Consider the following 16,159-nt stretch of genomic DNA (forward strand, 5'->3'; position numbering starts at 1 on the left):
TCATGGCCACAAGGCCTGCTGGAGCATGTGCTCATCTGCGACCTCATGTGGGAGTGTCACCACCAAGCCCTTGTTCTCCTGCATTGTCTGGCAGATGATCTCGTAGGCCTTCCAGTTCCCAGACCAACGGCAGGCCACCTGCCAGTAGAGTGCAGAGAGGGTGGTATAGCAGTTGGTGCTAACATCACCGGGTTACCAACAAGGCATTCTGAACACACACTGGGGCCGGGCTCAAATATTCTGTCCTCCTCCACGTCAGGGACCCTCTATGCTATCAGTGGGGCCAGTAGTCTTTGTGTCTGTCCTGGCCCCACTCCTGACTTAGACCTCCTCCTCTCTTGGCCAGACTACTATTTACTTTTCTCTTTGATCTAAAACTGGTTATCCCTTTGCCCAGCCTCGCTATTCCATGTAGGGGCACAAGCCAGGCACTCAGGTATCACCCTTCCTCTCTGGCCTCATAGAATGCACATCCACCTTGACTCTGCCTTAAAAATCTCTCTCTGGTCCACTTTCTCTCTATTTCTGTCATTAGGGCTTCCTAAACAATGGTCATGGCACCTCCCCAAACTCTCTGCTGCCATTCTTGCCAACCCCTGTCTACACATCCCTCCACACCTCTCCCAGTCCATCTTCTCATTGCTTCGCTGCCTTCAGGATGATGATCTCCCTCTGCTGGGGACTTCCAGGTAGTCAAGCCCTCCAGGCATACCCCCCACCTCCAATCTCATGTCCATCCTGTGGGCCACTCAATGTCCAACTCTGTGGGCTCTGGCATTTAGCTCCCCATTTTGCTCATGGCTGCACATACCCTTCCCCATTACCACCTGACTTCTCCTTTGTTCTCCCTTCTTAGATGCCTATGATGTAGTCCTGGAAAGGATGGAGCCCCCCCGCCCCCACCCGCCAACACACACACACACACACACACACACACACACACACACCCCTCCAGCACACACACACACACACACACACACACACACACACACACACACACTGAGAGCCCACTCTGGATCACAGTAAGCCTGATCACAGCTGCACAGCCAGAGGCTGTTCTAGCTTTGGTCCTGCACTCTCTGAGCCCCCTTAGAAATGGTAAAAGATAAAGCTTTAAAAGAAGGCCTCTCCACACCAGCAGTGGGGGTGCTCTCACTGAGAAGGCAAGGTTGGATGCCAGGGGCCCCCTGTGAGGACAGAGGCTAGACTGAAAGGGAAGTCCAGAGGCCGGGAGATGAAAGGAGCCTCTGGAAACAGCCCAGGAGAGATGCAGGCAGCTGACAAGGAAAGACACGAATGAGCAGAAACAGCAGGATGGGCTCCTGACCATTTCTGGGGTAAAAGGGGCAGAACTCTGTCTCAGGTCTGCAGTCAGAAGGGGCAGAGCCACCAATAGAGAAGGCAAGGAAGAGGTTTGGGGTGACTTACTCCATTGGAGACGTCCCAACAGAGCATCACCTTGGCCTTCTGCTCAGCCTCCTGGGTCCCATCCAGCATGAGGCCAAACCCCCCATTGATTACCTCACCCTTGTAAGAAGCAAGAATTTTCAAGTCACTCCTGGGTCCTAACCCTGTGCAGAGCAGGCAGAAACACAAGTGAGTTTTGGAACATTCTGGAACTGTTGTTTGAGGATGCACTGTGGTCAACCTCTGCAGACGGAGGCTGCACCCTCATGACAGGATGCAGGAACTTCATGGTTCTTTGCTGCCCACTCATGCCTTGTGAGCTTTAACCCATGGACCCGGAGTCTACCTGCAGGACCCACTCCTGTGTTACATCTTCCTTGAAGCCTGACCACCTGAACATGACATGATCTCCTTCTGCGGTTCTCAGAGTGCTTCCTTGGAGATCTCTTGTATGGCTCAATTCAATTGTCATTCATCCTGATTTTCTCTTTATGTTCTTTGTCTTCCTTATTTTTTTCTTTTGCTTGTTTTGGAGGTGTATTTTAGGTCCTGATTACTTGATCTGAAGGCTAAGTTCCTTTATTTTTAGCATTTCTTGTTTTCTAATTAATGCATTACTCTTAGTACTGTTTTGACTACCTTCTCTCACAAGTTCATTATGCTCTTGTGGTTGCTTGTTTCTTAAAAAAAATGTCATTTGAATCCTACTTGAGTATGTTAATGCTATTCCACTTTCCATAAGTTTGGCCTGTGGTTTTTCTCCATCAGCCGTGAGAACCCTCTCCTTCCTGGCACTCTTGGACTTCTATCCTCACCCCTGATGTTAATATCAAGGGCTGTTGGAGCCAGCCAAAGTTCCTCCTCAGTTTGTATCACTATATTTCATGTATCCCCTTCAGTTATGCACACAAGAAATACCCTGGATCTTGTCAGCACCTGACAAACACAAACCCCTGGGACCACAGCATCTGGCCTTTCAGTACCCACTGCCAGTGAATTTGCTCTTCCTCCTTCCCACTCCTGGAACGTAACTCCAGTTTCTCTAATCTCAGATCCTTCAGACCTATCTGGCCTTACCTGCTTCTCTGCCCAGCCTGGATCCTATTGACAATTTCAGTCAGTTCCCACCAAGAAAGTGAGTAACCCTCTGTCCCAAGAGCTATCAGTGCTCCCCACCCTGAGCACAGAAGCTGCCCCTGCCTGGCCATCAGCCTGGTGTTGATGCCAGCCTGCACCTGGGCTTTTGCATACTCCCAGCCCTACCTCAGCATCTGCCACCTGGAGAACCCAGCCAGCTCAGATGCTTTAAACTAAGTTCAAAGCAAAGCGACATATATCCAATACATCCATTTAATATCTAGAATATCAAAATGCCTGCAAATTTATAAGAAAAAGCACACAACTCAAAAACCAGGGAGTGAGCAATTCAAATCAAAACAAGAATTTATTACTTCTTGCCCACCAGCCTGGTAAATCCTGTGTTAACATTCAGTGAGTAATCACATTTAATATTGATGAGGTTATGCAAACAGAAATTTTTATAGCAGAAAATTTGGTAGTAGCTATCAAAATTTAAAACACCCACCATTTTTGAACCTGAGATCACAAATAGCATACACATGATAGAGGTTAACATTTATAGGAGGTATGCCAAGTGCCAGGCCCTGTTCTGGCTCCTTTACAAGAGATTCAGTTTGGGTCGGTACATGCATTTGGGCCATGCCTCCTGCAACCTCAGCTCACTGTGACACCTGGGCAAAGTTACTTATCTCTGCTGGGTAGTACCTATTTCTTAGATGGGACTGTTGTGAAAATTAGATAAGCTAACATGCAAATTTCTTAGAAGACCTCACACATGTTATGCACTATATAAGTCTTAGCTATTATTAACTCATTTAATCTTCACCACTAGCCTACAAAGCATTTGCTATTATTATGACCATTTTGTCAAGAAACAAAGCTCAACAGCTTAACTTATACAGACAGATCAAATTCACAATCCATGCTCTTAACTTTGCTACAAAACTGTACATATGAAGATGGTCCCCATGGCATGAGGGGTGGGAAGGGTGAAGGAGGCCTATGTACAGATGGCAGGAGCTCTCAATGTCCTGGCTACTCAGAGTGGTCCTCGGGCTAGCAGAAGCAGCATTATAGGAGCTGGTTAGAAATGCTGATCTACTCCATTCCAGACCTGCCTCGTCAGAAACTCCATTTTAACAAGCTCCCAGGAAATTCCTGTGCACATTCAAGTTTGAGATACACTCTCAGGGGGAAAATGTCAGTATCTGGATAAAGAGGGTGGATTGAATACATGCATTTATTCCTCAAAGACATGGGCCCTGGGGCTGGATCTGGGTGTGAGAACAGGAAGCAAGTTGGAAGGTGAGAGAGCAAACATAGAAATACAGAGATTAAGGAAAAGGTCTCACTCAACACCAAACAGTGAAGCCCTGTCCTTCCCACCTAGCTCCCAGAACCGACTGCACCCTCCCTATAAGGACAGGAGAACCAACAAGTCCGAGACCAGAGATTGACTAGTGACCTCTCCTGCTCTGCAGCCCATAGTCCAAAGGTCCCTGAGCAGATAGGGATGCAGCTTGCCTGTAGGCTCCCTCTCTAAAAGAGCAGAGAGACAGACAGATAGAGAGGGCAGCTGGATAGCCAACACAAGGACAGACACCAAGCAAGCAATCAGAAAGAGGGGCTCCAAGGAGACAGAGGCAACAGAGGGAGCAGAAAACAACACACAACTGATGTTGATTGTCGGGGATATGTAAGTTCTCCAAAACAGGAAGCCAATAAACAATTCACTAAACTAAAAGTAAATCAAGAAATATCAGGGTATGCTTACCATTTAGAAACATGGATTTCCATACAACAAAGAAAAAAATAAAGGTGGTGCTGGATGTGGTCTCCTCTTGAAACAGGAATGGTCATGGGACAGATTTTTTCCTGCTTATTTTTGCAGTAAGCTTTGTGGGAGTATCTAACAGATTAAATTATGTACCTGTGAGTCTGATGGATTCCAACATGAATTTGAGGCACTTTCCTAAAAGAGCCCTCGAGCACAGCCAGGATGCAAGGCATTGATGTCTGCATCTTGTCAGCACATGTCCCTATTCACAGAGCCTGGAGGCAGCCTTGGGGGTGGGAGCAACTTGGGAATTTACAAGGAGCCTTCCCTCTCACAGGAGCCCCAAGTGCAGGCGGTTAAGGTGAGCAGTGTCCTGCCTGAATTCTGACCCTGCTGTGTCCTGCCTCAAAGCCTCGTGTTGCCAACTCTCCACTGCTCTGCCCTATCCCTTCTTGCCCTCTGTTGTCCTGTGGGCAATGATGAGTGGATCCTGGGAGGTGATGGATCTGGGTCCAGATCCCAGCTCCACCACCAGCTCTGTGGTCTTGGGCAAGTTACTCCCCTTTCAGAGTCACTCTTCACCTCTAGAACCCACTCAGCAAATCCAGCACCAAAAGGCCAGATACCCAATAACCAGGTGCTCTTTTCTACCTGGTTTTCTCCAGCCTTTGTATTGGAAAGAAAACACACTTCAGCTATATTTTCCATTAATTAGAGCCACCTGACTGAGCTGCAGCTCCGAATTCCAGCCAAGCGAGCCCTGGGAAGTTTGAGTGCTGAAAGACTTGGCTCTGAAGGACAAGTCCAGGCTTGATCTGGCCAAAACTGGCTCAGTTCAGAGATAGCCAGACCTGAGGAGCTGTCTTCCTCTCTGAAGCTGCAGTGCCCCCTGCTGCTCTGGATAGCCAGGCATCCAGTTTGGCCAGGGAGCTTCCTCAGGTGACTCCCCAGGGAGGCAAACCCTGTGCAGGTGCAGCTCCTGAAGCTCCTTAACCTCTTGGTGCCTCAGTTTCCTCTTTGCAAAATGTATTTTCCTTCTAAGATTAGATGAGAGAGTAGATTCAAAGAGTCTAGCAATTCTTGTCACATGATCCACGTGTATTAAGTATTAGTTATTCACTATTCTTAGCAGCAGATGTGATATTGTGGTTTATAAGAAATATATATTTGGGCTTCATCCCTTTGTTTCTGGCACAGAATTCCTAAAACCCTTGGAATTCCTAAGTTTTGAGAAAGAGAAAGATGTCTTTTATTATGTTAATGAGGTGACCTGTGGACTCCCATCTAAGAATTGGGGTTGGTTGCTAGGGAAACCAATGAAGAATAGAGGGCTCTAACTTTCAGTTCCACCCCAAGGCCTCCAGGGAGGTGGGTGGGGCTGGAAGTTAAATTGATCATCAATGGCCAACGATTTAATCAATCATGTCTCCGTAATGAAGCCTCCATAAGAACTCAAAAAGAATGGGGTTTGAAGAACTTCTGGTTGGGGAACCAGAATGCTTCCACGTTCCACTGTGCTGGGCTTCAAACTCCACAAGGACCTAAGCTCCTCTGTCAGTACCTCTCCCTATGTATATCTTTATCGACTGTTGACATATCGATATGGGCAATCACTTGCAAAATTCTTAATCTTTTTAGTAAACCTAGTTAAGTCTTTTCTTTCCTCTTTTCTGTGGAGAAAGACTCTTTCTCTCAAACTTAATTACCTTGAAACTGGTAATTCAGGTCCTCTGGCTACTGATAAGGATCTCTGAAACTCAGCATTTTCCTTGGCCCATTATAAGACAGGAATGGCTTTAGGCCAAAACGGGGCCCTTGGAGTCCGAGAAGGGAGGCGACCTTTTAACCCAGGTTATTTTTTGTTTTTTTTTTTTTTACGAAATATATTAATCAAGCTTGATTTTCGTTACTTGCTTGATAGGCAAATCAATAATAGAAATGTAACTAGATATTAGATATAAATAACAAGTTTGTATCTTTTTCCTTGTCTAGGGACTGAGGTGGCACTTTGGTAGGGAACCCAAGACCCTGCCCTGACTGAGGTAGAGAGAGAAAGAGCTCCATGAAATTCCAATAGGCAGGGACTATGACCGCAGGAAGCAGAGAGAGAAGAGACCTCCAGTCCCTCAACATCCATACTAATAATGAAGGGGTTCGTGGCTTTTAGAAAAGAGTTAAGCAGGAAAGTTAGGTAGGGGGTTTCGGGCCCGCCTGCAAAGACACTGAAGTCATCCTATTTCTAAATAGGATCACCCTAGTCCACCCACAATTAAGCAAACCAGAAGGCATTTTGGGACTAAAAGTAATTCACACAAGGAAACAAGTAAGCAGAAAATTGGGTACTATTTTCAGCCAGTCTCATGCACCTGCACAAGGAACATCCCAACGACCTGCAATTCACCTGAGCCTTATTATATCATCATGACTGTGCCTGGAAGTTCATTAATATCACAACAGACTGAATTCTGGGAATGAACATGCACAGAAAGCAAATGATGAATCACTGAGTCCCGTAATCTTAGTCGTCAATCAAGGAAGCCTACTCCCCTAAGAAAAGGGACTACCTACAGCAAATAGGTATAAAAACCCCAAAGACTTTATTACTGTGCCCTTGGACACGTGAGCCCTTTTTGAGCCATGCTTCTCTTGCTCAGGCCCACTTCCACATCTGTAAGTATACTATCACTTCTAATAAAGCTATTCTTTTCTGCTGCATTTCGGTGTCTTGCTCAATTCTTGTTTGAGACATCAAGAACCTGGACAACACGCTGAGAGGGGAACCCCACTCTCCGGTAACAATATCCTTTGATCTCCTTTGTAATCAGTAATCTAGTGAGTAAATGGGTTTCCTGAGTTCTATGAGTCACTCTACAAATTAATAGAAGACAAGGAGGGGATTGTGGGAACCTCCAATCTGTAGCCAGTTAGTCAGAAGCAAGTAACAACCTGGGCTTGTGATTAGCATCTGAAGTAGGGTAAGAACAGTCTTGTGGGACTGAGCCCATAACCTGTGCGATCTGAGGCTATTTCCAGGTAGGGAGTGTCAGAATTGAGTTGAATCATGGGACACTCAGCTGGTGTCAAAAAAAAATTGCTGGATGGTACAGGAAAACCTCCCAAATGTTAGAAGTGGTCACAGAATTAAAGTGGACATCTGCATTATGGAACTGTAAATGTCAGCCAGAATGAGACCCTTCCAGAAGCCCCAATTTCCTCATGGTACAAACTGGAAATAGGACTGGCCAAGGCAGAGCCATGAGTTGGGAACCCAGGGGAGCCTAGAACCCAGGTTTCCTGCATCCTAGTTCATCTTCCCTGGGAACCTAAGGTAGAATGAAAAGACAGCACTGTGAGAATTTCTGAGGAAACATCTGTGAATGCAATGTGAAAACTTATACGAAAGGGGTGATTCCGGTTCTTACAGCCTTAATGTCCTGTGTGACAGGGTGAAACCCCAAAAGGAAGAGTGGCTGTGCAGGATACTTCCCTATGTCCACCCCAATGTTCTATCTCTCCAACTTCCAGCTCACACAAGGAAAATATCACAGCAAAGCCTTCAGCAGAGGAAGCTCAGGGGAGGCAGGCCCCAGGACTCTCAAGGGAATCCCTGTGCCTTCCACAGGAGCCCAAAAGGCATTGCCCACAAAGTTCTGCACAACCATGTCTGTGGAAACAAAGACCACCACATGTCATTCCCTGAATGAGGTGGACTGGGGCCAGGACAGGCTCTGGCCAACACACAAGTGGGCATCCATAGGCCCCACTGGCTGAGCCAGCACTACCCAGGCCTGAAGGACAGATGGGGAACTGGAAACAGGTAACTCTAGAAACAGCAATAATTTGTTTGCAAACCTGAGCAAATGAAGGAGAAGTGACAAATGCCCACTTACCTACTATTATCCTTTCCTATAGTTATGCTCTCTAGCACTGAATGCCAGACAAAATACCTCAGAAGCAGAAAGAATAATAGAATTAAAAGGGAGGTGATCATGGTTTTAGCTCAGAGATATAGAAAGCCAAAGAGCATCACTCCCATCCATAAAACAAAGAAAAGGATAGGGAGTGGGGAACACACTGCAATTTTAATAATTTTACTTGACCCCATCAGAGAACTGAGGTCGCAGGGCAACTAACTAACCTGAAATCTGGAGAGAGACAGGCATTTACTTGCATAGAGAAACAGAACCCAACCTGGTCACTTAACAAGTATCTAACAAATTGCTAAGACAAACATGAGCCCTGGGACTGTGAGGCCTCTAGGATACAGATATAAGGGGGCTTGCACACTCTGGCAGCTTTTACTCCAAAAACCTCACTGGGTGCTCACAGAGACAATCAGGGAGAATCCTGAGAATGCCTTTTCTTGGTGCTGGGCTGTGAAGACTGGGAAAGGCCATGAGCCAAGAAATCCAAGAAATGAAGCTCTAGAAGCTAGAAAAGGCCAGGAAGCAGATTGTCCCCTAGAGCCTCGTGAGATGTCATGGCCCAGCCAATACCTTGACTTTAATGCACTGAAACTGACTTCAGACTTCTGACCTTCAGAACTGTGGGAAGATACATTTGTGTTGTTTTAAGCCACTAAGTTTGTGGTAATTTATTACAGTGGCCATAAGATATAAACATAAACTATATTAATATCAGAGAATTTCAGGACCAGGAATATTATCAAGGATAAAGAGGGACATGATATAATAATAAAGAGGTCAATTCTATAAAAAGACATAATAAACCTAAATGAATGTGCATCTAACAACAGAGCTTTAAAATCCATAGGACAAAATGGATAAGAACTTAAAGGTGAAACAGACAAATCCACAAATAGAGTTGGAGACCTCACCACTCTCTCAGTAATTTATAGAATAAATAAGCAGAACATCAGTAAGAATTTAGGTGACTCGAACAGCATTATTAACCAACCTGACCTAATTAATATTTCAAGGATAATCCACCAAAATGACAACAGAACACATGTTCTCAAGAGCTCCAAGACAGACCACGTTCTGAGCCATGAACTCCTGAACGAATTTAAAAGAACAGTAATAATACACATTAAGTTCTCAGACCATAGTAGAATTAAACCAGAAGTTGGGAACAGAAAGATATCTGAAAATTCACCCAAAATGTGAAAATTAAAAAAACGTACTTTCAAATAACACATAGATCAAAGAGGAAGTATCAAAGGAAATTTAATATTTTGAACTGGGTGAAAATGAAAATACATTATATAAAATTTGTAGGATGCAGCTGAAGCCATGTTTAGAGATGAATTTATAGCATTAAATATCTATGTTAGAAAAGAAAAAGGTCTCAACTCAGTAATCTCAGAAAGAGGTTACTTTTACCTTCCAGAAAGAATAGCAAATTAAACCAAAAGCAAGAAGAAGGAAGGACACATGAAAAATTAGAGCAGAAATCGATGAATTTGGAAGCAGAGAAGCAAATGAAAAAAGTCAAACTAAAAACTTCTTTGAGAAGATCAATAAAATTGATAAACTTTTGTTCAGACTGATCCATAAGAAAGAGAGAAGGCACAAATGACCAATATCAGGAATGACAGAGGAGCCATCACAACCAACCCCACAGACATTAAAAAGATAATAAAGAATACAACTCTATACCCACAAATTTGAGAACTTAGATGAAATGGACCAATTCCTTGGAAAAAGTGATGCAGATGGTGTTCCTAAGTGTTTACCTCCTTCCCTTGGGATCCCCTCCATAATAGAAAAAGCCTCAGGTGCTGGGAATGAGAAAGCTTCCCCGGGACTAGAACTCATCAGGCTCTGTGATGATAACAATTATAGCAGTTTAATAGCAGTACCAGTGATGGCAGCAGCCCCAGCTAACCCTCATTGCACATCATCTACTGGCAAGGTGGACAGTCGGTGGCTCACCCCTTCCCCCGACCAGGCCAAGACCTCACCAGCTAGTGCTTGGCAGCCTCCTGGATCCAGTGAATGTTGTCCACATACTGCAGAGTCACAGCTGGGTTCACTGCAGGGAGAGAGGGAGAGGGGTGTCATGGGCACCAGGAGCCCCTGACCTGAGATAGGGCGTAGACTCTCCCTCTTGCAGGCTGTTCAGCACAAGTACCTGTTCTTCACCCATCACTGGAGCCCAGATTAGTGGTCAAGGAGACGCTCTCCCAAGTACCACACAAGGCTAGCTGATTTTCAGAATCAGCAATGACTATGGTCATGTAAATTAATGCATGGACATTTGCAGCCCCCTGCCTGATACATTCACTCCCTCATCATCTTTCAAGAGTCATGCCAGGCACTGGGAATAAAGACTGCTGCAGGCCATCAAGAAAATAAGAGTGTGGTGAAGTAGTCACTAGGATGGCAGATCAGGGGAACGAAATCCTCTCTGAGATGGTGACAGTCAAGCTATGTCCTAAATGCTAAGGAGGAACAACCTACATGAAGATCTGAGGGAACAGTGTTCTAGTCAGAGGAGACAGCAAGTGTAAAGTTCCTGAGGTGGGAAGAAATTTGGCCTATCTAAGTAAGACAGGCAATTTGGTTAAAGTATGAATGGTATGTAGAAGAGGATGGTAGCATTGGATCTCCGGAGATGCTCCTACCAGCTTGCGAGAGTAGACTGCTAAATATTCAGGAATTGTGTGAGCCAGTAATTAACACAGACATCATTAAATTTCAATTAAATAAAATTACACTTTAAAATTTTTATTCAAAATGAAGGTAATGCTCACAAGTCATCACTACCTTTTAGGAGGATCTACATTTTCAAGGTTATCTGCCTGGTGGAAATACTACTGCTACTCCATGTAGAGTCTCACTGGAAATCAGCCGCCTTGAGAGTATTTAGACTGTGGCCATCAGCAGATGCAACAGCTCAGGGCCTCTTCTTGGAGGGCTGGTTGTTGAACACCGACCAACTACCCACTGAGGGCGGTCCAGTTGTTCTAACACCTAGAAGCCTCAGGAGATCTCTGACCAGATTCCCAAGAGAAGGCCCCTACTTTCACTTCCTTTCCCAAGAGGCCTTCTCCAGCCTGGCTCCTCCCAATAAGTGGCTTTGCACAACCTCAGCCTGGTTCTCAAACCCTGGATCCCTGTAAACCAGACCCTATCCAACTCGGATGTGGACAGCAGGGTGAAAATGGCCTCCTGGGATTTAAAACAAGCAACAAAGGCTGAATAGCCCACACAGAAAAACACTGGGAGAAAAGGCCACCCCTGGACTTATAAAAAAGCTGCAGAGAAATGGGGGTAGGAGCTCTGATAGCTGAGGAAGTCTTGTAAAATAACTGCCTTCTCTTCTCCACATGATAAACAACACGTCAAATCCACTACATGAGAGTGGACTGTGGTTAAACGACCACCCCATCAACATGGAAAGGCAGAACCAACACTCTGTATCAGAGAAATCACTGATCAACTGGAAAGTCTCTGGCATGTAATAAGCAGAGTGGACCTAGCATATGTGGAAGGTGGAAGGCACAGAAAGATCACAGAAAGCAGCTACAAAGAATCAGAAGCACTGTTGATAGGCATAAACTGGAAGCCATGTGCCCCTCTGCCCACATGGGCCAGGCAGAGGATGAGTAGCGGGGTGGTGGGGAGGTCTGCCTTGCATTGCCAGGCAAGCTTGCTATGGGAGACTCTGGGGGCCACCTACCCTCCAGCATCTCCAACTCAACAGCCTCACCTCCACCAGCAACGGCTTCCTCCAGCACAGATGTGGCCAGCTGATCAGTGACTGCCAAGTCCTGGGGATCCCCCGATGTGCATACCTAGTGGAAAGGCCCAAATCCCTGGGAGAATTTGTCCCTACAAAGACAAAATGTCTCAGTCACCTTGGGGTTCTTCCCAAGCTGGCTGTATCCACTGGCTGAGCCAAGGCCAAGATACAAGGGGAAGAAGCTGGCATATGTTCAAGAACTGAGAGGAGGTGAAGGCTATGTGTGAGTTGGGGGTTTCTATTAGGGGGACATTGTATGTGGGCATGTGTAGTAAAGTGGGGGCTCCAGTGTTTAGAATTGTTGTTAGAAGCCACTAAGTCACTAATTGGACATGAAATTTCAGAGATCCTGCCATCAGCCACCCACTCAGGCCCATGGCCAGGCCGTGGGATGGACAGCTCCTCAGACACAGCATTTAGGGTCGTGGGTACTGGAGGTGATCTTGGCTCCAGGCCTCTGCAGCCTCTTTGTCCTCTCACTGAGGCCCAGTGCAAGGTCTCTCATGGCTTCATTTCTTCTTCACCTTCATTCTGTGGTGGAATCCCATGACCTGGTGTGGTGGCCACTCTGGGATCTCAACAGTGATCAGAGGAGAGGCTTTTCTGACCTGAATATCCAAGACCCAGACACTGGAAGGGGCCCCATCACTTACCCCATAACATGCTAGACGTACGAGGGGTAGCAGAACTCTGTCCTTTTGGCACCTTTCTTCTCCACGTTGGCTCCTGTGGACAGAGCTGCTGCACAATCACTTGGAGGGCATCAGGGCTGGCAGGCCCTACCCTAAGATGAAGACACACACCACAATCCAGGTGGCAATTTAAACAAAGAGCCCAGGGAAAGACTTAGGAAGTACTCTTTTCTGATAGGGAAGCAACATCAGGTCTCTTTTCAGGTAAAAGAAGAAGAGATAGCAAGTGCAGCGCTGGCTGGAGTAGATAGGCCCTTGATGTATGGGGTGGGGGGACAGCGGGTACACATGCTCATGTCTGCCGCATCTATGTCCAGACAAGAACCCCAGAACCTGCAGATTCTGGGTGGTAGGGGAAAGAGCTGGTGCCAGAGACAGGGCTGGGAAGTAGACTTTTCACTGAACTTTTTTGTATTTTCTGAACTTTATAACTCATGAATGAATCACCTGTTTTATAGGAAAAAAAGTTTCCTTCATGGAAAAGTAAAGCTGCAATTTTTTGCACTGGAGCTCATACCTGAGCATTGTACTTACTCTCTTTATGGTGCTTTATATTCTTAAGGAAAATGGAGAAACTGAGGCCAGAGGTGTCAAGCTGGTAGGACCAGCTTCCAGAAGGCCTGGGCAGGGGGACAGTAAAACCTGCATATCATGGCCTCTGCCTTTCCTGGGCATCTGCTGGCCACTCCTGGCTGGAGGGAGAGGATTGTGCCCAATGCCAGCATCTTGGTTCCTCTCAGCCTAAGGAGGATGGGGCCCCCCTTGCCAACCCTCCCTTCTCTCACCTGCTCTCTGGACCTCCAAGAGGAAGGTGTTATCATAGTCCCAAAAGAAGAAGTTCTCCTTGGCCACCCTGTTGATAGCAGAGACTTGCCTCTTCAGACTGCAACAGGCCAGCAGTCAGCTGTCAGCTCTGCCCACTGGTGAGGCTCTGAGAATGGGCCCTCTCCGCCCCATCACTGTCACCTCAAGGAGCTCAGCCAGCTCTGCTGACTTCCACCCTGTCTGACAGAGGAGGAGACGGAGGCTCAGAGAAGTTGAGGGTCTTGCTCAAGGCCACACAGCTAGCCACTGGAGAACAATGCAGAGGCCTCAGCTGTCCAGTCCCAAAGCTCTTTCCAGTGTGCAGCCACTCCTGACCCTTCCTCATGCCCTGGGACATGTATCACCTTTCCTGGACCAGGTCCTTGAATGTGGCAGAGTCAGAGGCCATGAGGCTTTGGGCCTCTGCAAAACCAGGCTGCACAGGATAATAGCCACCACTGAATGGGTTGTGGCAGGATGTCTGATCTGACCCCAGGTCCACCAAGAGCTCCCCTGTTGTGTCCAATTTGTGAACCAGGCACTCCCTGAGGAAGTGTAGGATAGTCAGTGCAGGGCAGCACCTGCCCAGGGCAGGGACAGGCAGCATCTGGGGCCCCAGCTTAGGGACCAGCCAGGAGGGGATTGCAGCACATTTTCCAGCCCACACGTTCAGTAGCTAGTGACTGAGGCTAATCTTACATACCCCCACACACTACTTCCTCCACCCACAAAGAACATAGGCCACTGTGGGCTTGGGCCAGGATCAGGGCCATGAAAGCTGGGAGCAGAGCCTCAAGCCAGCATTTAAAGCTTTGTGTCCCAGGAGCACATGGCCACCATTGGGACCTTGGCTGGAGAGGGAGGTTCAATTGAGGTCTCCAAGGCTGTAGACTCCAACGCCGTACTTACCACAAAGATCCACCACAATGCCATGGTAATCAAGGCTGAGCACCTCCTTTTTCCCCCTTGCTTCCCTAGAGGGCACAAGAGCAGAACATATGACCCTATCACACCTGCCCACAGCTGTCCACCCCAACCAACACCCAACTGGTGAGAATGCAGAATAGCAAAACTGTTATGGGAGGAGTGACGTCAGAAACATGACAGAGTGAGAGACATCCCCAGATATTCCTCCTTGAAACAACAATAAGCTAAACATCTACAACTCAACAGAAACACCCAACCTGTACACAAGCACATCTCAGCAAAGGATCTGTACATTAGAGCTACCACAGGTCAGAACCCCGAGAGTCGGGTAATAGACTGGGGGAAACAAAGAAGCTGCATCTTGCAGCCAGAGCTCCTTGAAGGAGGAAGGGCAGGGGACAAGGTGCAACAGTTTCCCTGAACAACCCTAAGAGAGCTGTGAGCTCCATGCAGCGTCAGTGCCCAGGGATCAGAGCGAAATGCAGAGAAGTGGGGATGATGGGGAAGTGGGGACGGCAGAGAAGCAACAGTTGATTATTACCAGTGGCAGATGCAAACAGAAAGGCTGAGCTGTAGCCCCCATCCCCAACCCAGAGGGCCCCTTCAAGACTGAATACTTCAGAGCCCCAGGAAATCTGAGCAAATGCTACTGAAACTGTTGTTAACACTTTAGGACTTTATATAAAGCAAGGATCCAAGAGGCTTAGATGCCACCTACTGAAAACCAAAATAAAAATGCCATCTTAGCAATAAGAGAGACCTTTATATAATAAATTTTTCTGGGAAAAAAGCAGAATACACTTCATTAATGCCCAGTAAGAGAAATAGTCCATTAAACATCATGAATAACCAAGGTGACAAGGCATCTTAGGAAGAAAGAGAAAAATCTCCAGAAAATAAACTTAAAGACATGGAAATATGTGACTTAAATGACAGAGAATTCAGGATGGTACTTCTGAAAAACTCAATGAGATCCAAAATAATTCATATAACAATTCCAGAAATTGAAAAAACAACTAGATCAGCAGAACGAGTTCTTTAGCAAAGAGATTGAAACCCTCAACAAGAACCAAATAGAACTTCTAGAAATGAAGAACACACTGAAAGAGTTGAAAAATGAAATAGCAAGCTTGGGAAATAGAGTCGACCAAATGGAGGAAAGGATCAGTGATATCAAAGACAGAAATCTATAAATAAATCAGAAGGAAGAGAGAAACCAAAGAATGAAAAATAATGAAAGGGAAATACAAGAACTAGCTGATAATATCAGGAGAGGAAACATAAGAATAATGAGCATTATCAAAGGGGAGGAAAAAGAGCAGAGTTCAGAAAGCATTTTCGGACAAATAGTTGATGAGAATTTTCCAAATTTAAGGAATGAGCTGGAGCTTGGAATTCAAGAAGTCAACAGACCACTCGATTATCTCAACCCAAAAAGGCCTTCACCAGGACACATTGTATTAAAATTATCAAAAATCAGTGACAAAGACAGAATTCTCAGGGCATCTAGGGAAAAGAAGATGGTAACCTATAAAGGAAATCCCATTAGATTATTGTTGGATTTCTCAGCACAAACCATATAAGCCAGAAAGGAGTGGAATCAAATATTCAAACTATTAAATGAAAGGAACTACCAGCCTAGAATAAATAATGTATCCAGCAAAGCTCTCCTTTAGATATGAAGGAGAAATTAAGACCTTTCCGGACATACAAAAATTGAGGGAATTCTCCACTAAGAGGCCTGCATTACAGGAAATACTGAAAG

The 16,159-nt window shown here is 46.0% G+C and overlaps 1 protein-coding gene across 1 annotated transcript in view; it reads right to left on the minus strand.

Annotated features, from left to right (window-relative positions):
* Nucleotides 1-16,159, minus strand: part of UROC1 (urocanate hydratase 1) — a 36,458-nt gene continuing 20,299 nt past the window's right edge. The window contains 9 exon segments of the mRNA XM_015588987.1: nt 1-138; nt 1,429-1,571; nt 8,497-8,579; nt 10,192-10,258; nt 11,939-12,060; nt 12,625-12,697; nt 13,449-13,546; nt 13,833-14,013; nt 14,380-14,441. Coding sequence (XP_015444473.1) covers nt 1-138; nt 1,429-1,571; nt 8,497-8,579; nt 10,192-10,258; nt 11,939-12,060; nt 12,625-12,697; nt 13,449-13,546; nt 13,833-14,013; nt 14,380-14,441 — 967 coding nt within the window.

This window comes from Pteropus alecto, unplaced genomic scaffold (genome assembly GCF_000325575.1).
Source record: "Pteropus alecto unplaced genomic scaffold, ASM32557v1 scaffold124, whole genome shotgun sequence".
Lineage (NCBI taxonomy): Eukaryota > Metazoa > Chordata > Mammalia > Chiroptera > Pteropodidae > Pteropus > Pteropus alecto.